A 23,051-nucleotide genomic window follows, 5' to 3' on the forward strand; every position below is an offset into this window, starting at 1 on the left:
TTTTGCTGTAGAACCGTATGTATTCAGGGTTATGCAATGCTACAAATGCTGGCGATATGGGCATATCGCGAACAACTGCGGACGTACAGTAGAAACGTGCCCTAAGTGTGGTGAAAACCACAAAACCTGCGAAAAAAATGAGGAAATTACGTGCATCAATTGCAAAGGTAACCACGCGGCAAACAGCCAAAAATGCCCAAAGTGGCAAGAGGAAAAGAATTGCAAAGAAGCAATGAAAAAAATGAACATACCTTTCAAGGAAGCAAAAAAAAATATGTTAAATAATAGCTATGCTGACATATTAAAACAAAAAAAAATCGTAGAAAGAGATGAAAGCGAAACAATTCAAAAAACTAAGGAAAACAAAAAGAAAGAAGAAGCGGTGGTAGAAGCTTCAGGCTCAACAATAATATCTACAGGTAGTAGCGTAAAGCCTACAAAAAATAAGAAAAATTCAAAGGGGAAGACAGAGGTTAACGCGATGGGAGAAATTATGAAAGTCTTGCTGAAAGGGGGAGACTGGCAGCAGATCATTAAACAACTAATAATTAAAGCAGTGGACTGGGTATGCAAACAATTCAAAGAAGGACACTTAAAGGAAATTCTAGGGGAGGTTCTGGAGCAAAATGGATAGTAAAAAACAAATTAGGATTTTACAATGGAATGCCAGAAGTATGAAGCAAAAAAAGGATGATATAGAACTCTACTTAATAAGACAAAAAATTTCAATAGCATTAATCTCAGAGACTTGGCTGAGGTCTGAATTAGACTATCTGAAATTCAATGATTACACGATGTATCGAAAATACAGAAGGGATGGATACGGAGGAGAGCGATTCTGGTGCATAAAACACTGGCGTCTAAAGAAGAAAGAAAGAAAGATGGAAGAGCTAGACAAAATAATTATAAAGCCATTTAACAGAATAGGAGTGAGGACCTGATCGAAGGATCCCCTTCTAGAAGAGAAGAGGCGATATGACAGCGAGTCGCAGTCAAAGCCTCGGTAAAATCACAAAAAAAAAAAAAAAATATTAAATTCTACAGGTTTTTTAATATTAATTATATTTTCATTTCTTTTAAATGGAATTCTACCAAGTAAATGCTAACTCAATCAATATATAAATAATGTTTTACTTAAGCGATGACGCTTATTTTGGGCTAAACGGGTTTGTTAATAAACAAAATTGGCGCATATGGGGTTCAATCTAGAAGAGACCCTACAGATCTCTTTACATACAAATATTACACTAGCTTATGCGGTTTACATGCTGGTGGAATCATCGAACCTTATTTATTAAAAAAGAAGCGGGAGCTCGCGTTACGGTCAATGGAGATCATAAGGCAGTGGCGGCCGGTGGTCTTCAGAATAGCATTTTCTGGTAGTGCGAAATGGTTAACCTTCTATAAAGAGAAGATTTTCTTCTTTAACCCAGCATTGGAGCATATGGCAAGCACAAGTTCGCGCCACTTCCCTTGGTCCATCGCCAAATCTTGCGCCTCCCGCCATGTCAGACCTGCATCACGTAGGTCGCTTTTGTGGCACCGCTGCAGGGTGAGTGAGGGCCGGCCATGGCGACGGAACCCTTGAGGCTGTGCCATAAGGGTACGACGTGTTACACTTTTTGGCGTCATCCGGAGCACGTGTCCTAGCCACGTAAGGTAGTAAAGCGTCTTTTCATAATAACGTCAATCACTGAAGGCTACCGTGTTCTCTGACCGACTTCTCAGAAGGTAAATTAAATATGTCTTTGTTTATTTATACTAGTTCTCAAAAAAGATTTTAACAGCAAGAATGATTTAATAATATCAATAAATAAATATAAATGTCACAGTTTATGGCTTACGCTCTGAGCGAACAATGCTTTAGCGCGTTAGCCAAATAAATAACCGATGATGTTTTTTTTTATTATTTTGAATAAATTTGAGTTGTTCAGAAATAAACGCGACAGGTTTTTATTTTCGTAAAATGTTGGCGATTCATTAAATCTTAAATGTAAAAATGTTGAAAATTAACTCGTCAACATTGTTATAAAACAGAAACTGCCGTTTTTTGTTTCTAGAGTCCTAATTTCGTGCGCCGGTCATAAAGTGTGTAAAAAATGCTACACAAAACGCGAATACGGGAACATTGGACCACGGTTTAAGAAGTATACAATGACCTCATTCTAATCCTGTGCACACTGAAAATCTATTTGGATCGCAATCGCTTTGTGCCCATGAACGCAGTATTGTTAATAATACTGCTACATGTTCTACTTCGCGAAGTGAGTGATACACGGTATGAATAACAATGAAAAGTTGATCGAAGTCTTCAACAATGCAGGCAGTGCGTTGCACTTGCATGGTATTAGAGGAGCCGCCGCTGTCATAAGGCACTGGCCCATGATCGCTGCTGTTGCAAATATGGATGGCATTGATCCGAACAGGATGTGGTGTCAACAAGATGAAATACGTATCAGGATACCTACGACCACAAGCACCGACTTTTTGAATTAGGTTTATTTATGATATGAACCTGTCAATTTGCTTCCAAGGTCGTGCGATTTGACAAATAATATGGAATATTTCCTGAGCGGCTAGGTGACGCTGATAAGCCATACATAATTGACGCCGTGGAAACCAACATTGTTAGTGCTATTTGAAATATACGGCCAGCAGTGTTCGAAAAAGTGGCGCAAAAACGGACGTACAGAATGCACTTCGTCAAGAAATCTGCGGTGGCCAGATACCACAAATTGCCTAAGTCATGAAAAATGCAAGCCCGTTGCCTAAAAAATGAATTAGACAAAATATCTGCCGAGTGCGTGAATTCGGCAGTAATTTCATGCATTTGACAAATTAGATAGTAGCGCTACGGTGGTGTTTTTTGCAACTAAACTAAATGTGTCAAATGCTCATGCATTGGTCAAAATTTACGTATATTAACTATGGTCAAAATAGATGGTCTCGCTCCGGTGGTGTTTTTTGCAACTAATCAAACAGACAAAATAATATATGTCAAATGTCAGTGATTATAATATAAAAATATACCAATCAATAACTACAATGACGTTCATATCCATTTACTATGCGCAAAAAAATCTAGAACTATAATATGATAACGGAAATTTTTTATTAAAAGGTATTTTCGCGATTTAATTCGCTCTTGGTTATCAATTGTGCAATGGTCGAATGTATGTTTGTGATAGTTTGTCGACACTTGTTGGCTAACCTCAAAATGGACATTCAGTTTAATTCAGAAATACAAGACCTAACCTAAACTAAACTAACCTAACGTAACCTATTAATAATAGGTAATATTATATTATGTCCAATTAGAACTAATAAAACCATCCGTATTAAATTTACTTTTTCTAATGTCATGTTAACAGTTTAAGAATTGCATACCCTGGCGAATTCACGTAGTCGGCAGATAATTTACTTAATTCATGAATCAGGCAACAGGCTTGAGTTTTACATGAAATAGCCAAAATTTAGCCCATTTCATGTAATAGTCAATTTCGCACATTCGGCGAAACATAAACAATAAAACAAATTAACGTTATTTTTTTTACATATCTTACCTTGCATGTCTTAAAAGGCACTCGCGGGAGATTAATTTAACCTACAGTGAATCGCAATTTTAGATCCCTATTCTCATTAAAAATTGCTTTACATTCGAATGATTGTGATGTATAAATTATCATAATTAAATACTCATGATTTAACGATAGATGTATAAACCTACACATATATTGTATTAATATATTATTTGTGTGAGCTAAAACCAACAAATGAAACAAGTGGAGAGAATTAATAATGGTCAAAGATGCATTTGCAAATTCCAACCTTCTATATAAGACAGCACACATTATAATATCTACTTACAATTGGTCTGTAATCTGAATAGGAACAACCCGGTTGAGGGTATTCATCATCATATATTGGGTGTGAAACATCTTCAATAATCTCGCGCTTGACGACGGCTTGTTGATAATCTGCCTCAGATTTTATATTGGAGAGGTCAGCCATTAGGCACTGAAAGAAGCAATTATTGTATTTTGTAAACACGGTAAAACCAGTTTCAGTTCAGGTAACACCCATATAACAATGTATAATAATTATATTGAACATGAATTAGTCGATAACCTAACCTAACCTATAATATCACACATGTATCGTGGTTGTCAAATTGTATAAACATGTAATTTTTTGAAACAAAGTTTAATATCATCGCAAGTTCCTTCACCGTCTGTAAAAAATCAATATTTTAATATATTACACATATCGCTGTTATCGCCAATCTAAAGTGTTTGTAAAATATATCATTATCCACAAACTAACCTCGAAATTGCAACTTGAAACGTCCGCATTCTTTTGCGTTGCATGAAAGCGAGGGTCCGGGTTGTTTGGATGGCAAGTCAGCGCGTCAAACAAAGGCTTGCCTTCTATATCGGAGTGTCCTCCATCACATTCTTGCTTTACATCCATCTTAAGGGTATATATTCCAAAAGCAACGTGTTACGTGACAGACAGGATCCTTTCAAGGTAATGTTAGAATAGTGTTGCCGCAATACTGAAAAGTATTTTCGTGAGAACTACCTAAAATAAAAATACATACTTGACACGGAGACACACTTTAATAATATGTATGTTTTGTTGTCTAAACAAAACAATGGTACGAATATGATCATCAGCATTTCCTCAATCATAACGAGAACAGTGCATCTCGGTATAAAATAACAAATAAATCAAATTGGGTTTTTTTCTCCTATAATGTCAACAATTACGATATCTGTTTCGTGACGGCTCCACTCTCTCCTAGTCTCCAGCGACAGGACATACGTATTAGTTACGATAAAAGTTATACGTTTAGTCGGTGTTCTTGACATTAGCATATGTACCATAATACCTACAAAATTTAATAGATACATTCTTGTTTATCAGATAATAGCTACACGGAATATTATTAACTGCATTTCGGCAACACATATATAATACTACAACAGAACAGAGTGTTGCCAAGTTGTCTCTAGCACATTGCATACGATTGTTGATACGCAAACATGGAAGTCAAGCGAGAATGTGATGGAGACCATTCTGGTACTGAAGACAAGTTTGATGTAACAACTAGCCATCAAAACAGCCCTGACACGCGCACATATATAAAGCAGGAGAACACAGACGATTTCAGTTGTGATTTTGAGGTTAGTTTTTATTTATTAAGTCCTTTCTTGCGATTTTTTATAATTATTTTAGCAGAATACCTACGATAAGTTTATATTTTTTACAAATTGTTTAAGAACATACGAGGTTGTCAAACATTCTTTCAAAAACCTTTTGACATAAATCTAGACAGCTACCTACCTCAATTATATAAGTAAGCATTGTTATAAAATAAGTACGCGAGCTCAAAATTGTTTTTTTTATATGATTACAAAAATGCATAACGTTTCTTTCAGTATCCATTAACGCGTCTCAATGAAATTAAACCCGAGATATAACTCCAGCTGGTTGACGTTAAATGCGAGTTCGTTGCAGACGCAAAACACCCATTCCATGATGAAGATCCAACACCTGGATGTTCGCATTCGGATAACGGACCAGTACAGCAGGTAATTGTATAGTATGCGATATTTTCTTCCATTGGCTATGTATTCTATCACAGCTTTGTGACTAAATTTATAAAGGTACATTTTATCCTCGTCTCGGTTATACACGCTTTGTATAACTATTTCACTAACCTATTTATCTGGTATAGTGTGAGTGGGTGCATTGACCTACAGTATTTGAATGTGTTGTCTGTCACTGATGATGACCGATCGACCTATTCTGTCAGAAAGTACTTTTGTCATAACATTGTTTGTAGCAGAATAATGCTGCGATGACATTATGCTCACGCCACATGCTGGCATGGTGACAAAGTAAGCCTGTGGTTTTATCATTCCGCAAAATATTTTGAATGATCTAATTTCAATGAACTTTAACAGTTTATACGTGTGCGTGCTTTAAAATTACTTGCGATATTGCATCCATACATGATATTGTGAACAGTGCCAGCGCCATCTAACGATAGAAACCTGAGCATATCTTTATTTACAAACATTCCTGTTATTCGTCAGTTATCAAAGTCAAACTAATTGTTCATGCAAAAAACGGCGGTAACATCGATTTCCAAAAAATGTCTTATGTAGCATTGAGCTATACATTACGTTTGTGGAAGATGTGTTAAGTTAGTGTAGTAATTATGATATAGGCACCTCATCTATCAAAATCAAACCAATCCCATTTTCAAGAGAGCTGCAAAGCAGCAGACAATAGATTAGGGATGGGAATACATGAGGTCAACGAGAACCTTATTCTGGATTTTAATAATTATATAAAGTACAACACCATTCACTTTTTCACATATATCGAGTAGGTTTATAAAAAGTGTTAAATGACATTACAATAATTAATTTGTTTCTGATAGAAATATCGTTTTATAAAATGATATAGGTATCTATTAATAATTATGATTATGTCAAGCTTTTTAAGATTGTGCTTGATTTAAATTGAAGTGTGTTCGGGACTCCAAAAATCATAGTAAAAACAAAGAATATGTACCAATTTACATCACCCAGTACCACAGTCGCTTTTAATCGATCGATCACTCCGTGCAACGCCAACTCAAGTACAAGCCCAAGCAATCAGAAACTTTCCGACAACGAGTGGCCTTACCTCTCCTGCGCCTCCCACTGCTTACCAATCATTATTCTATAGCAGTGATGACCTATGGCACGCGAATGTTTTAATAATAATTCAATTTAATTAAAATAATTTTAATTTATAATAGGTACTTAATAAAAAAATACAAAAAACTGATAAAAATAAATATAACTACTTAATGACGACATAGCTATGCGTATTTCCTACACTTTTTAATATTATTTTTACCAGTGGTATTTGCCAATCGTGCGCAAACGACGCAACTCGTGCATAAATGACAGATCAAGAAGAGAAAGAATTTATGTTTAATGTAAATATATAATTGAACATATCGTTCCTAATTCTTTATGCATGACTAAAGTGACCATACGTCCCGTTTTGAACGCGACTGTCCCTTTTTTAGGTAGCCTGTCCCTTTGTCCCCAAGCACAGATTCGGGACGTCGAAATGTCCCGTTTTCAAAAAGAGAGCAACACACGGTAACAATTTAAAAAAAAGTGCAAAAAATCGACTACCTTGATTTCTCATCTGCATACAGTGTGTATCGGTGCATATGGCTATAGCGCGGGGGCGGCGAGTCATGCGCATGTGCATGCGCAAAACATCATACACACACATTTAGGTTTGTTTAGAATTCCGCAGTTTGCTCGTTTGCGAGTACACGTTGACAGCTCCCGCATCTTTCTTGACGATTGATTTTCCGATTCCGAAGACGATTCTGCGTTTATACATAACTAAATGGGACCGTTCAGACGGAAGACACCGGTTTTGCACTTTTTTAAGCCACCTGCGTTGCTGAAATTCCGCATTAACACATAACTAAATGGGAGCGTTCAGACAGACGACCCTCGTGTTTACGAGAATCGCACACTTTTCTTTTGCCCGCCACAATGTCAAGCCGCTGGAACTCATTATTATTTTCCGCAGCGAGGTTTTTATTATCCATTGCTTATTCATTCAACGCTCGACGATCGACGACGAATAATAATCTATACAAAGGCCGCTTTGATGCGAGATGTATGCTTTTATTTGTTTGTAAAATTGAATTTATCATTGACTCGTAATTAATATGTATGTTTTTTAGCTAAATATGAATTTCATCATAATAAAATGCATCAATGACAACATTATTTTATACTGATCAATATTATGAAAAAAAAAAAATATTTTAACATTCGGTTATCGTACATTTTGCATTTTTGTTTATTGTTAAATCGTATGTAATATTATTCTGTTTTTAATAAAAACACTACAATTTAAAGATGGTGTTAATAAGTTATTAAATTCAATGAAACCTGCGAAAACCATAGCTAATAGTCAAAAAATACTCGTCTATCTAAAAATATCTAAAATTATGCGATTTATTTATAGTTACATAACTTTGAATATTTTATAGATAGAATAATATTTTTTTATCTTTTATAGTTTGGTTTAGATAGGGCTTTATGAATTTAAAAAAACAACCAACAATATGTGTAAGTAATGATATTTATTCTTAATCCAACGAAAACAAATAAGTATCAATGAAAAGGTGTGCACAATTTTGTAGTATCACCTAGAATACACAAAAATTATTATGGTTTGGTTTAGGCAGGGTTAAATTGATTTTAAAAAAGTAACCAATAGTATCTATAAATTGTTCAATAAAAACAAATTCGTATCACCAAAAAAGTTAAATGTGCACTATTTATGGCGGATCTCAACAGCCCACCTTCACCCTTCGCTCCTGTAATACCTAAATACATGATTGAATGGAACGGGCGTGTGTTTTTTCGAAAATGAACGTTAGCCTGCATTTTATCTACTTAAGGTCTTATAACTAATTTAATCACGGTAAGTGGTATAGTGTGGCATTTCGTAATCTTAGCTATAAAATATTCTAAATTTAAATAAATTAACGTTTAGTATATTTTAGTTAGTTATATTATCACTTTAGGTATATATTAGTTGGTATTCGTCTGTATCTATATTAGTTGGTATTCGTAATATGTATCACATATGATACACAGATACACATGGCATGACGCGTCGCGGGTCACTCTCTTAGGCTGCCCTTTTAACTTGGGCTGCAGTTTAGCGTCAGATTGGCGGGGTGGGGTGGGGATTCCTGTAAGCACCCGAACTTTGGTGACAGGTGTGGGTTTCAAGCACCTCGTTACGATCCGACAGGTTTCGTTAAGCGCAGTGTCCACATGTCTCGTGTGCGCAGACTGGTGCCATACCGTACGGGCGTACTCGGCCACCAAGTTGCATAGTACAAGGGCTGAGACCCAGAGTGTATGTGGTTGAGCTCTCCGCGTACTGCTACTTAGTTTTCTCAGGATGCTGTTCCTTGCCTCTGTCTTATTTTTGATATTAATGCAGTGTTGCTTATAGGACAGCGTCCAGTCTAAGGTGATTTCCAGGTATTTTGGACTGTATGTGGGTTCATTAATTATGTGTCATTTGTCATATCGCCTTTCTCATCTAGAAGAGGATCCGCCAAACAGACCCTCACTCCAATTCTGTTAAAGAACTTTATCATTCTGCCAATCTCTTCCGTCCCACCTACCTCCAGGGCACTTGCATTTTCAAAGATATCCGCAATCTGCAGCTGTACTGTGTGTTGTATTTTGGATACTGTACTGCTATATGTACTATGTCCTCCAAAATATCACATTCATTGCAGAGCTGCGGATCGCTTTTTCCCATGAAGAAATCAAATCGTTTACCGTTGGTGAGTCCTGTTCTTAGCCTCAGTATCAGTTTTAGCTCATTTCTCTTCCAAGGATACTCTACAAACCAGGACAACAAACGTGAGAATAGTAGAATGGACTTACTCCGTTTCCCATTTTCCAAGGATGTCATGTGGTCAAAATCTATCCATTGACAATTTCAAACTAAAAGTTTAAGGTGGTCGAATTCTAAGTCTGCTTTAAGGTGACACTGTATTTATGTTTGTCTGGAATAGGCTTAATGATTCAATGTTTTACAACGATATTTCATCAATTACATTATTTATTTTGTAAATATAATAATGACAGTGCATACTTATTATTTTGTTTATGGGTTGACATCAAACCTGACGTGGAAATAATATGTGAAGTTGATCCTCTTCTCAGAGAGACTGTCAATGTAAGCTGTCATAGCTTCGTCGAATCTGGGGAACGCCCAAATCCGTCTTTGGTGAGTATTAATTTTTCAGATCTAGGTACTCGTACCTACCTGATTTTATGAACTTCTTCGACCATGTTCGTTCCTATTAAGTTCATATGGGCCTCTACAGAGTAGAGGTTTGTATTAACATACTTTTGTTTTTACGAAAAATCAATGTCAGCCTCTTGCTCAACCTATTAGGTCAATACACTGACTCATACACAAAATTGAAAAACAATATGTGTACTTGCCAGACCCAGAATTTAGACCTGGGACCCACGACGCTGTAGGCCGACGCTTAAGCAGCGTGGCCATCTTGATACAATTGTTCGATTACTAGACACGCGTACACCGCTTCGTATTGTTGCGAATTATTGACGCATAACATGTTTAATATTTGACGCACGCTTATAATTAATTGGAAGATATACAGAAATAGTTTGAAATTATATCAGGCAAGTCACTAATAATGTAAAGGTGCTTATATACGTAACTATGTATTAACTATTTTTTGATTCAACGAATAATTTACAAGATTTATGGTTTGAACAATAGAATAAGAATAGAAAAAATCTTCTTTGACACCCAGTAGGAATAGTACCTGCATCTCGGAATTCGCGCCCACGCTCATTGAACACTACTATAGGCATCTTATCTAATTGCGACGAATTCTTAACTATTAGTTTTTACAATATTCTCTGAATCGCTTTCTAAATTGAGTTATTATCGGCAGTTAGATTTCGTATTTTAAATCAAAATAAGTATTAATTACATTAATATTACAAACCGCCGTCACGGATCACTCCAAGATGTTGTAACATGAAATTGCTAATAATTTTATTAACTATTTTTGCCAATCTGCGCAGATCCCTTTGGCACCGTGTGTTTTGTGAATAACGGTGACGTATTCGACACGTTGCAGGTAGAGTGAGAGCTGGCTTAATGCGGCAAAGACTATGTTTTGTTCTTCTTCTTGATCGTACACTCATGGCTTAGGATCGACATTTTTGTGTTTATGAATTTTTTCAGTTTTGGAGAGCGCTTATAAGCATTTATTAAAAAGGCCAAAAGTTAAATTTTGTCGTAATACACAGTGCGCCATACCCAAGAGACATTTTTCAAAAATGATTTTCTCTATTGGCTTTATTTTCTTATGAGTGTTTTGAAAATTATGTCTGTTTAACATGATAAGGTAAATAAATACATATCGCAGTCTGAGATCTATAGCGTCGTAACTGCAAAATAACCCAAAAATGAACACATATTTTTTTTTTTCACACGAAAAAAACGCACTCGATTGGATTCAAACCACTGATTGTGCGGTTATCAGCCGAACGCACCACCTTTACGCCACAGTATGATACTGCAAAAAAGACGATTATACAGTGTAATATTATAGTTTAGAATTGTTCCGTTGCCTAGGCAGAAAGTCTATTATTGTCGGCCATTTGCAATTCCTTACCTAAAATAACTATTAAACGTCAGAGTGATAGTTGGTACTTTAAAAATAAAAAAGACGATAAATAATTATATAATTTAGAGAAATAAACCAACGGCGCTTCAATAGGCGGCCCGATTTCTTACGTGTCTAATTAAAAAAATAATTAAGAGCTAGTCGAAGAATCTTGTTTTGTTTTTGTTTTGTTACGCCAAAGAAGTATAACTTCTAACATGCGTACATAAGTACACACATTTTTTTTTAAATTGTCCGAATTTTAAATAAATTAAATATAAATCCTACTGATGATAAAGTTATTTTTATTGTTCTCTTTTATTTTTCTGTTTTCTATTTTTTTTATTTCTTTAATAAAAGATTTTTTATATAAAACACTGATTTTAATAAAATTAATTTTATATGAAAAAGATGCATTTTGTTATTTTTCTATTAAAACTATGATGCCGCATCTGCAAGTTTGTTCGGCAATTCCCAAACTATATGGCCGCAATTGCAAAAATCCTCATTATAATTTAAAATATATATATATTTAAGAACTACAGTAGGATAAAGTACACAAAGTTATTCTAACATGGTACAATTTTCAGCAGTCTATTGCAATTAATTAAATTGTAGTTAATTATTTTACATTCAAACTCAAATTACTCAAGATAATGTAATTTGCAGTTACGACCCTATAGAGCTCAATGTGCAATATGTTTACAAAAAGGAAGATTAAAGTACGCAATGTGCTGCAGTTAGCTGGAATGTCTTTCGGTGAGTATACATTCACTTCCCAAATGCAGTCGTATATTGGTGGCCACTGAAAGCAGAGGATACAGCTGTGGCAGGTCTTATCCAGAAATGGATTGACTCTGGCTAATCATAATGGTGATGTTGTTATTTTCAGGAGTGGGAAGACAGCCTGATCAATATAAGGTCGGAAAATGATAATGAGGGTGTCATCATCAAACAAGAATTTGTTGACGATGCAATTCGCAAAATCAAAAATAAGTATCCTCAACCCGGCACCTCCGATCGACAATACAGCCCAGTAGACCAGGTACGTTCATTTACAGGTTCACTAATAACACAACTTTCAAACATTTTTTCCTTATATTCGAAACATCGATATCTATATGGCATTAAAATGTATATGGTCACCGCAGTTGTTTTCAACTCAGAAAAATCACCGAATTTGGATTTCAGTTATTCGAGGACTGCTGGTTGTATATCGCGAACATTATTGGCTTCCGTTGGGTATATCAGGATAAACCAGTGACTCCACGAAGTTTTACAGGACGTAATCCAGATATATCAAATCGCACGACCTTGGAGGAGGCTAATAATTGTCAGGTCCATTTTTGAAATCAACTAAAGTAATCGTTTATTATCAGTTACGTGAAAAAAATAAATGACAATCGTGTCGTACTAACCTCACCAGGCGGCGGAGGAAGCGAAGTTCTGATTTTGATCGATTTATAATGCTTGGGGCCACTGTGGCGAGAGAATTCCTCATCTGATCGCAGCAACTCTGGTGTCATTTTCTGTGTAAAGAACCAAGCTAAGTAATACAGTAACAAACAATTTAATTGGTACCAACAAAAATGCCTGTACCAAATAAGAAACAAAAACTTGGTGGAGCTAGTAGTAGTAATTCTGACAGACAGTGAAAATGAAAAACCGTTCAGTTATGGACTATATGAAATCAATAAAAGAAGCGTTTTCAAAATGCTTCCACGACCTTTTTGTAGAATTAGAAAATAAGCAAAAATAATATATTAAAAGAATGAAAGATATGCATTCGTCTATAAACACGGTGAAAGATAAAATATCACATTGTTATATTATTTTTTTTTTAATAGAATTCTTAAAAACTACTTTTTTTATTTTTTCCCAATAAAAAACTGCTCGGTACGTCAGACAGTTGATTGGAAAATTTTGGCTCACGTGCCTACGTAAAAAGGTTTAATAACACCGTGTCTAGGTATAATAATTCTAACTGGATCTTTTACTTATAGTAAATCTCATAATTTATTAATACTTAAAAATGTTTTTTTAGATTATCGCTAGAATGTGTATCGCCAATGTTGCGAGCCTCATACCGTCATGGGACGTGACTGAAGTAAAAGCGTCTAGCGAAGATCTTCACATTGAGGAACAAGACATAAAGAAAGAACTAGGAGAATATGTTGAAAAGCTCAAAAATGTCGCCTGTCGCAATAGTAAACGTGATATTTTTCAATCGATTAAAATGGTAAACACAGAATTATTAGTGGCTGTTATACAACTGGAAACAAAATCGTTTCATAAACGAAATTTTGTGTGCAGTATCTGTTTTGATTTTTTTTCATCGTTCGACCTAATGTTGCTTCACAAAGCAATACACAAAACCACAATTGCGAAAACGACCGATTTCGTTGCAAGGCTGGTTAAATGTGACGAAGGACATTTTTCAAGACTTCGTCCAGGTCACGTCGTGAAATCACTCAAAATAACTCATTTTGGTGATAAACTATTTAATTGTGATGAGTGCAATTATTCATGCACGACGTCTGGTGGCATAAAAACACATAAAATGACTCATTTTGGTGAAAAGCCTTTGAAATGTGATAAGTGCAATTACTCATGCAGACAATCAGGTGACATCAAAAGATACAAAATGACCCATTCTGGTGAAAAACCATTTAAATGTGACAATTGCAATTACTCATGCATAAGGTCTAGTCACATGAAACGGCATAAAAGAACCCATTCCATTGAAAAACCTTATAAATGTGATAAGTGCAATTACTCATGCAGACAGTTAGGTGACATAAAAAGACACAAAATGAGTCATTCCGGTGAAAAACCATTTAAATATGACACATGCAATTACTTATGCACGACGTCTGGTAGCATGAAAAACCACAAAATAGTTGATTCTGGTGAAAAACAATTCAAATGTGATAACTGTAATTACTCATGCAGATATTTGAGTGGCATGAAAAAACACAAAATGACTCATTCTGGTGAAAAGCCATTTAAATGTGATAAATGCAATTATTCATGCAGACATCCAAGTCACATGAAAACACACAAAATGAGTCATTCTGGTGAAAAGCCATTTAAGTGTGATAAATGCAATTATTCATGCAGACAGTCTAGTGGCATGAAAACACACAAAATGACTCATTCTGGTGAAAAGCCATTTAACTGTGATAAATGCAATTACTCATGCACGACATCTGGTAGCATGAAAAGACACAAAAAAACTCATACTAGTGAATAGGTATAATGTAATAAATGTATTAACTCATGTTTAACGTTTAGTAGCATGAAAATACATGATAGGACAAGCCATTTCGTGTAAATTCTTATACGCATGCAAATTGTCTGTAAAAGACACTGGCTGTGCTTTTAAGTGAGTTGGAAATTGTGAAGGAATGTTTCTGATGCTGTGAGGGGAGGGTATGTGTAGGATGCCAGGCACTGTCCTTTTATGCTATTGGGGCTGGCTCCATGGTCTGGTTGTGAATCCTAGTTGTCTCGTTCGCTATTGTTCATTCGGTCATCCGGTGCGTGGCACTTGACAGTTTAGCTTAGGTTAATGTTTAAATGCGCACGGTTGAATAACTGACCGTTATTTTTCGCGACTGGTTGACTGGTTGACATGGTGACCGTTCTGGTAGCATATTTTATAACGACTTATTTATTTGTAAGAATTCCCGCATATTTTGGAAATAATTTTAATATAATATATTATTATACCAGTAAAGGCGTTAGCTAGCCGTTCACTAATTATCTAGGATAGAGTATCTGTAGTAAAGACTTTGAAATAATGGTCATTCGAGAAGACACCGAACGTGCGTACGTCATTTTTATCATCAACCGATAACGTAAACAATTACATTTTTTGTTGCCCATTCTATAGCGATATAATATTATGTAACCGTATGTAATATTATTTTAAACCATACAATAATAATTATTATCTCTGTGCTTAATACAGTTTTTGAATACTTCAAACCCACTTGCTCTAAGAAATCTCGTTTATTTTTTGCTATATTTTGATTTGTGTAGGTGGACGTTAGGTCTTAGTGACATAAATTGAAGTGTATCGAACTCCACTACCGTAAGCTAGTTTTTTTTTTTTTTAACCATATCCAATCCTAATTGGAACACATGGGCCTCCAACGGATTTTGTTTTTACGAAAAACAAATGTCATCCACTTTCTCAACCTATTAAATCCATACTCTGACCCTACACAAATTCATAAACAATATGTGTACATGCCAGACCCAGCATTTGAACCTGGGACCCACGACGCTATAAGCCGACGCTTAAGACGTGTGGTCATCGTGGGATTAGCTAGTTCATAGCTTTGTTTAGGGGATCCGACAATATTAACGAGTGGTGCAAGACTAGTCAATGAGCTCCCCAAACACGTAGATATGTTTATTGTTTTTAAAATTTTATTTCTCTGGTTAAAATTGTACTTAGGGTCTGCAGTAAGTATGTTTTTATTATTTTTATTTTATATAGGTAGGTATCTATTCTCTTCTTCTCTCTTGTGAGGGTACCTAATATTTGTGATATTAGAAATCTCATGTTGTGTACGTCTTGAATTTAGATTTGTTATCTCCTCAATGTCTTGTTTTCTTAAATAAATATAAATAATCATATAATAATAATAATTAATTATAAGTTCCTACCTACGTCCCTATTTATAATGATTTACAATTAAGAATTTAAACAATGTCTCACATTTATAAAAATAATTAGCCTGTATAAGAAATATAACTATAATACCAGTTAAATAGTGTGTTTAATTACTTCCACTAATTGAAATTATCACATCGTCCCCTATTAACATAAAAACGTACAACAAAAAGTCAATTTTTTCAGGAGGCAAAACAAACATTTTTTTTGTTCAAGCGTTTTATGCAAAACTAAGAATCGTAGAAAAATGAAATTTGGTTTTCTTTTTTAAACAAACTTTTTTTTATTATATATTAAAAAAGTCGATCTACTTACGATTTCGTGTTGCCAACAAATTTTCAGTCCATCACTGGTAAATACTAAGGTTTCAAAAAATGAGAGTCATTATTTATTTTTCAAGTATGTTTATTATTAAAACTATATAGATTCAAATTATTTATATAGTTATTAAAACCTGCCCTGCCAAAAAATGATCGATTAAAATATTCTTATATCTATAAAATATCTAAAATGATTTAATGGCAACTTTAGATATTTTATAAACAAACTAATATCTTTTTACTATTATCTAGGTACTGTGTCTTGGATCTACATATTATTGTAGTCATGGTGATTGAACTAAATGAACATAAATACGTTTGACTTACAAAGTTTAGTGTGCAATATTTATATTGGACTTCAAAAGTCTACCTCCAACCTTCGCCACAGCAAAACACGTACATAAAATTTTGTAGGAAGTTAATCATAACATAAACAATACGTGTAAACATCGTTTTATTTATGAAACGATTTTGGTTTTAAATAATTTCCAATTCTTAACTTTCTTAAAATAACAATTCAGGTTTTCATAAACATACATTTTTCATAGTTTTAATTTATTCGAGTGGAAATTTCCAATGATTACAACACCACAACCAGAGTTGATTTAATTATCAATAGTCAGATACAGCCTCATACACAAAATGGCAAAATAATTAGGATTGAATTGGATTGCAACATAAAGATGCCACAAAACGACAGCTTATTGCAAAGATCTATATGATATTCACTACTGCTAGGGGCGCGAGTTAAAAATGCATATAAGTATACCTTAACATACATTTATAAGGGTTCGCACCACTATGAATCATGTATTTTAGGAATAAAAAGTTTCCAACGTGCATATTATACGTTGCAATGAAAAGGTTATAGGCTTTTCTCCAGTATGTCATTTCATGTTTTTTATGATCAACAAGTTGTTAACATCTATGTGAAAAAAGGGTGCATTTCTAATGTTTTACACAATTATAAATAATTATGTCACGTATTTTAAGAAAGGGACGTTTCGATCGTCCATATGAATATACATTGCAATTAAAAGGTTAAACACCAGCATGTGATATAAAATGACTTTTAAGATTACTAATATGAAGACGCATTGAATTTATGAGGTTATTCGCCAGAATATAATTTTTTATGTGTTTTAAGATTATTATTTATATATCTTGTTATGTTCAAAATGACCATAACCAACATTCATACTCTGGCAACCCCGTCGAATATTTATGGTCAAGTCATGGAGCGTTCGCGATTCCACAGATGTCGTTGATAGAATTTCCGGCCGCAGCGGACGTCGCGAGGTGTGAAAGTAGCAACAGGGCTTTTTGATTCGGTCTGTCATACAGGATAGTCGTGCTCTGCTTTGGTTTTACCAACATTTATAATGGACGTCACTTAAAGCAGCACGATTGCAGCCGCAGTGCTTGAGGCCTTTGTGTCGTTCCAAGTTTGGTATTGTAAAACTATTATTATTTGATTCACTTATCTTCCAATGTTTTTTTTAAAACTTAGCTGCTTGCCGTTATTATAGTATTTCCTTAATAACCTTTTAATGTAATATTCTTGTTTTCGCTATAATATAGTTCGGTCAAGTACATAAATTGCTCTTTCATTTATTATTTCCCCTTTATTCCACACTGCTATATAATTGTAATCTTTCACGGTATCAAGACCGTGTGGCGTCCAGGACTTTAATAACTACATCTTTTAATCATAGATTGCACGTGCCTTCAGGAAGTAATTATTGTTCAGCTTGAAAAGGATGCACGCAACCCATGGCCTTTGCTTATGTCTCATGCTCAGCTCTTTAACTTTATACTATATTCCATCCCACCTGGCAAGACATTCTTTTTCTTTTATTTTGTAGTTGTGACGATAAGGATCACAACTACAAAATATTAATATATCATTGGCGCGCTTCCGAATTGTTTTTTTCTCACCTTCGTTTTGTTACAATATTTCATACTTCGGTTGTAGAAAAAAGCGATTATCCTTTTCAAGCATTTTTGTTCCGTAGTTTCGCATACAGGCAACACTTCTTTCGTGATTCATTTTGTAAATCGAAACGTCAGTTTGGTCGGTCGACATTTTTTTTATTTTGATTTTGCTGTCAGATTAACATTGAAAGTTTGGTGAATCATTTATTATAGTACGTTTATTTATCGTGTTTTGTTTTATTTAAATTCAAAAGTTTGGTTCAGTTTCATTTGTTTCTTATAGTTTTTTTTCTGCCTGATCATTCTTTGCATTGTGACATTTTGTAGTTTCCTACCCACACTAAATTTAATATTATGTTTACAGCATACGTGGTGACATATCTTTAGTGCTACCATTTTCAGTTTGTGCCCAAATTCTTTCTAATTGTTTTCACATATTATGATTTTGTTTTTTGAGATTTCAGAAATTTTTGGTTACCTATTATCGATGACAGAACTTGGTATAATATCGATCAATAATGATATGGATGAAAACAAAATTATTACCAATGGAATTAAAACATTCCCTAGCTATTACATACATGGAATTCCCAAAACAGGTCAACGTTTCTTTATCTTTATAACCTAATATCTTATTTCTTAATCAATTCATTAGCATTAAATTCAGTTTTTACAGCTTGTCAAATGTTTCTTTCTTGCGATTGCCCATGGTTTCAAACCGTTCTTTGTTTCTAGCTTCGTGTTTTGGCCGCTAGAGTAAAATATTTGTATACTTGTATAATTGAATGATTTTTTCAATTACAAAATTTATTTTTTAATTTGAATCAACTTCCGCAGATTTTTGTTTATTAGAAAAGTAAAATTATTTAATTTAAAGGACTCATCGCATATAGTAAATTATTATTAATGAAATAGATTTACTTAATTAAATCAATATTTTCCTGATTCATTTTTTTCAAATGTCAACGTTAAAATTTATTTAACTTTCTGATCTCTCGATCCCTCAGTTATGAAGTGATAATCAATTTTCCTTTTAATTTATGCCAGTTTTCACTAAATTTAATTCTGTTCAATTCAACTTTTTTGAATTTTTCTTGTTACTGAACCATTCTAAATTTTTGTCTTTTGATTTTTCTTTAAAACATTAGTTTTGCAAATATCCGCATTTATACAAATAAATAGCGTGTCTCTTGTTGATTATTAAATAATTCAAATTTAATATTATGTTCCGCTAAATTCTTTTTTCATTTAACTTTTTACTCATTTCTGTTCGGAACTTTAAATGTCATTTTCTTCAACATTTTTTGGTTTGGACAATCATTATGATTTGTTTTGCTTTTGAAATTTATTAAATCATTAATTTTGCAATCATACTATTTTGCTTGCATACTATCTCATATTCAACTTTAACGCTGGATTCTTTTAGTATATTCGTCTAAATTTTTATACATAATATCCTATAGATTGCTTTGCTTGATCCTAACGTAGTTGGTTTTTTCTATTTTTTTATCGTGTTTTGGTGATACCTTCTTGCGTAGCAATTCAACTATATCTATATTTTAACGATATTTACTTCTCATCTAACTGTGATTAAATTATCATTTATTAAATTTTTTTTTGTACATTATTAGTCGACTTTATTAAAATTTTTTGATTATATTTACAAATATTAATTCGACTGATAATACTTCATAATTAAAGAATCATTTATAAAAGTAATTTTTCATTTTTTTGAAGTTACTATGCACGCATTACAAATTGCGTTTGATATTCTTTTGTCTTTGTTATATTTATATATTATTTGTTAACGTTGATAAACACCCCAGATTTTAATTAGTTTTTTTTGCCTCTATACAGCTTAATTTATCTCATAATAAACCGCTTGTGTTTATTTCTTGAATCTGAATAATTTTTGCATTTTTTTCCCCTTTCTTATTTTTTGGCATTTTACACCTTTCTACATTGTACTTTAATCTCATATCGTGGTTTCAGATGACTGTGCGCTGACCGTATTTTGATCGTGGCTTTTCAACTGCCATAACCAGCCAAGTGAATACCGTGTTTTGCAGTCTCTCGGAGCAGAGGTATACCCTATCCGCTATAGCAGATATTGGCCCAAGTGCGGCATTTAATTTTAACCAATCAATGCTAGGGGTTCCCGCTTCGAGAGGCGGGTTTCACTCTTGGGCGGAGTAGTTGGAGACGCTTCGAGGAGTCATTTTTGCTTTCATATTTCTATAGTACAATTTTACAAATTAATATCGCCTTGCCAATTTTGCATCAAATTCTAATAAGGTTTGCTATTATATTTTGTCTTCGCGTGTGGTTTTCTTTCGTTTTATTTTTATAACTTATTTTCTTTTCATCGTCTAAGATGGTATCTTAGCTCACTTAGCTCACACAGTTCAATTCAGGAGGAGTTTTTTATTGATGGAAGATTTTGGAGATTTTCATATTTTTTTTTTTGACTGCTAGCCTTTTCTCTGCGCGTTCACGGGAACTGAAGGTGACGTCTCTCTCTAAAGACCTTGGGTGCGGAAGATGGTTCCCAAGGCAGGTGTCTTTTTTCTAGCAGTCAAACTCTGTAAGGAAAGGAGGGCTGTTCGCTTGCCTTTTCGTCACATCTGCAGCCATGGAATCCGCCTTGAACGTCGGAATTCCATCGCACTTTACTGACTTTGGGTCAATTTTTAATAAGTGTTGCCTGAATTGGATTGTGAGGAACCATTCTTTTGCTTAAATTCTTCTTGGCCGTTATTCATACGGAACCTGTTGCATGTTAGTATATTTGTTTTTTTTATAGCCCTCACTTGAATGTGAGACGCGCTATAACCTATATTGGTTTATTAATTACATTTAACTTCCGACGTGTTACTGATGCCTTTGCAGTTGTCTGTTTTCCGCGTGGCTTTTCCGTTTGCTTTATTTCTTTATTCACTTTCACGTCCGCGCCTTTTGATGGGTCCCAGCCTAGAGTTTGAGGAAGCTTTGTGGGGGGATTTTCCTTCCGGATGGAGACGCGGGTCGTGATTGAGGGTAGTCTCTTGTGTTGCGGGATCAAGTTGATTTTAGCATTCACGGTGTAGTAATTATATTTTAGGTTAAGTTAGTTAAGGTAGAGTAACCTTGAAGAATGAACCGTGTTTGTTGAAGTTGATGACAGTCTCGTACCGCAATCGTAGACCTTAAACGTAGTTTATTTAAATTTAGTTATCGCGGAGCTTTTCTCGTTTTTTTTTTCGTTCCCTTGTTTTTGTATTTAATAGAAAATCTACGCGTAATTCAGTACACAGCTTAGATTATCAGCTCACGTTTCTTTTATTTATTTATGCATTCAGGGAATCCAAGGTACTGCGATTGGTTGTTAACCCGCTGTTGAATTAGTCAGATTTGGTAGTCTGTACTATTTTGTTGTAGTTTAATTTTGCTAAATTTATTAAATATACGGATTGACGTTTGTCGTTAATACATTATACCGTTAGCCTCATACGTACGCCAATTCAAAAGTAGCTATTTACCATATTTTCTGTACTCATTATATTTCTTTTAATTCAGTAATCGATCAAGTTGTGGAGTGACTTTTTTCTTTGCAATACTGTATTTAATACTGTACGATGATCAGTCGACAGTTCATTTATTATTTCCATACTGGTTTTTCTTCTTGACGTATTGCATTGCTTCCATCAACTATTTGCATCATTACACTTGCGCTGATTTTGATACCTTTTTGTCAAAATCAGTAATCTAAAATCTGAATTATAAATAATCATTTTTTATATATAATTTATTTTACGCTTACGTCTTATTACTATTGCTTACTTACTAAAACTTATTGACTTAATTTCACAATTTATCTGGGTTGTTTATGAATGTATTTTGTATTGTTTTGTAGATGCTTCTGTTTCATATTTTTTTTCATAAAAACAATTAGTTACTTCAAATCATTCTTCGTGGTGGAACTTCGTTAGGTAGGGAAAACTTCTACGATGGCTCCTAGACCTTCACTACCCCGTAGAACACCCTCCCGTTGGACCACCACACACAATTTCAAGATTACTTCCCTCCGACGTCAACCATCGGAGGCGAGCTTTACACCCATTTCTCGTCGTTTTTTTTACATAACATCTATCGAAGCATTATTATTGAAACGTATTAGCCCACGTCGTATGCCTCCTGGAAGGGTCACCCAAAACCGGAAAGCTACCACCAGGATACCGTCCGATGAAGCTGATGATTGAAAATTATGTTGCTTTCACATCTCCTCCCGTTTGCTGCCCTTTGTGCACGAGCCCCGGGAACTACTACTACTTTGAAGACATCCGGGACGCCTCAAGACGAAGCTCGCATCATGGCTGGACCTTCTCTTTTCCAAGGACAGGGATATTGTTATGTTCAAAATGACCATAACCAACATTCATACTCTGGCAACCCCGTCGAATATTTATGGTCAAGTCATGGAGCGTTCGCGATTCCACAGATGTCGCTGATAGAATTTCCGGCCGCAGCGGACGTCGCGAGGTATGAAAGTAGCAACAGGGCTTTTTGATTCGGTCTGTCATACAGGATAGTCGTGCTCTGCTTTGGTTTTACCAACATTTATAATGGACGTCACTTAAAGCAGCACGATTGCAGCCGCAGTGCTTGAGGCCTTTGTGTCGTTCCAAGTTTGGTATTGTAAAACTATTATTATTTGATTCACTTATCTTCCAATGTTTCTTTTAAAACTTAGCTGCTTGCCGTTATTATAGTATTTCCTTAATAACCTTTTAATGTAATATTCTTGTTTTCGCTATAATATAGTTCGGTCAAGTACATAAATTGCTCTTTCATTTATTAT

General features: G+C 34.5%; 1 protein-coding gene and 1 long non-coding RNA gene across 4 annotated transcripts in view; one reads left to right on the forward strand and one right to left on the reverse strand.

Annotated features, from left to right (window-relative positions):
* The window catches only part of LOC147063761 (uncharacterized), a 38,726-nt gene extending 34,202 nt beyond the window's left edge, over nucleotides 1-4,524 (reverse strand). The window contains exons 1-2 of the mRNA XM_085959329.1: nucleotides 4,324-4,524; nucleotides 3,868-4,017 (exon numbers count right to left, since the gene is read on the reverse strand). Coding sequence (XP_085815455.1) covers nucleotides 3,868-4,017; nucleotides 4,324-4,470 — 297 coding nt within the window. The 5' untranslated portion in view covers nucleotides 4,471-4,524. The remainder of the gene's footprint in view (nucleotides 1-3,867; nucleotides 4,018-4,323) is intronic.
* Nucleotides 4,525-18,327: 13,803 nt separating this feature from the next.
* LOC147063762 (uncharacterized) lies at nucleotides 18,328-22,372 on the forward strand. Of its 3 annotated transcripts, XR_015072041.1 has the most exons (4): nucleotides 18,328-18,426; nucleotides 18,672-18,813; nucleotides 20,207-20,298; nucleotides 22,107-22,372. It is a non-coding gene; the product is annotated as an uncharacterized LOC147063762 (long non-coding RNA). The 3 variants fall into 3 exon arrangements; XR_015072040.1 differs by lacking the exon at nucleotides 20,207-20,298; XR_015072042.1 differs by lacking the exon at nucleotides 20,207-20,298 and having other exon boundaries at nucleotides 18,341-18,426; nucleotides 18,679-18,813.
* Nucleotides 22,373-23,051: the final 679 nt, after the last annotated feature.

This window comes from Rhyacophila brunnea, unplaced genomic scaffold, assembly GCF_057557595.1.
Source record: "Rhyacophila brunnea isolate RB1 unplaced genomic scaffold, BYU_Rbru_1.0 scaffold_88, whole genome shotgun sequence".
In the NCBI taxonomy this organism is placed as follows: domain Eukaryota; kingdom Metazoa; phylum Arthropoda; class Insecta; order Trichoptera; family Rhyacophilidae; genus Rhyacophila; species Rhyacophila brunnea.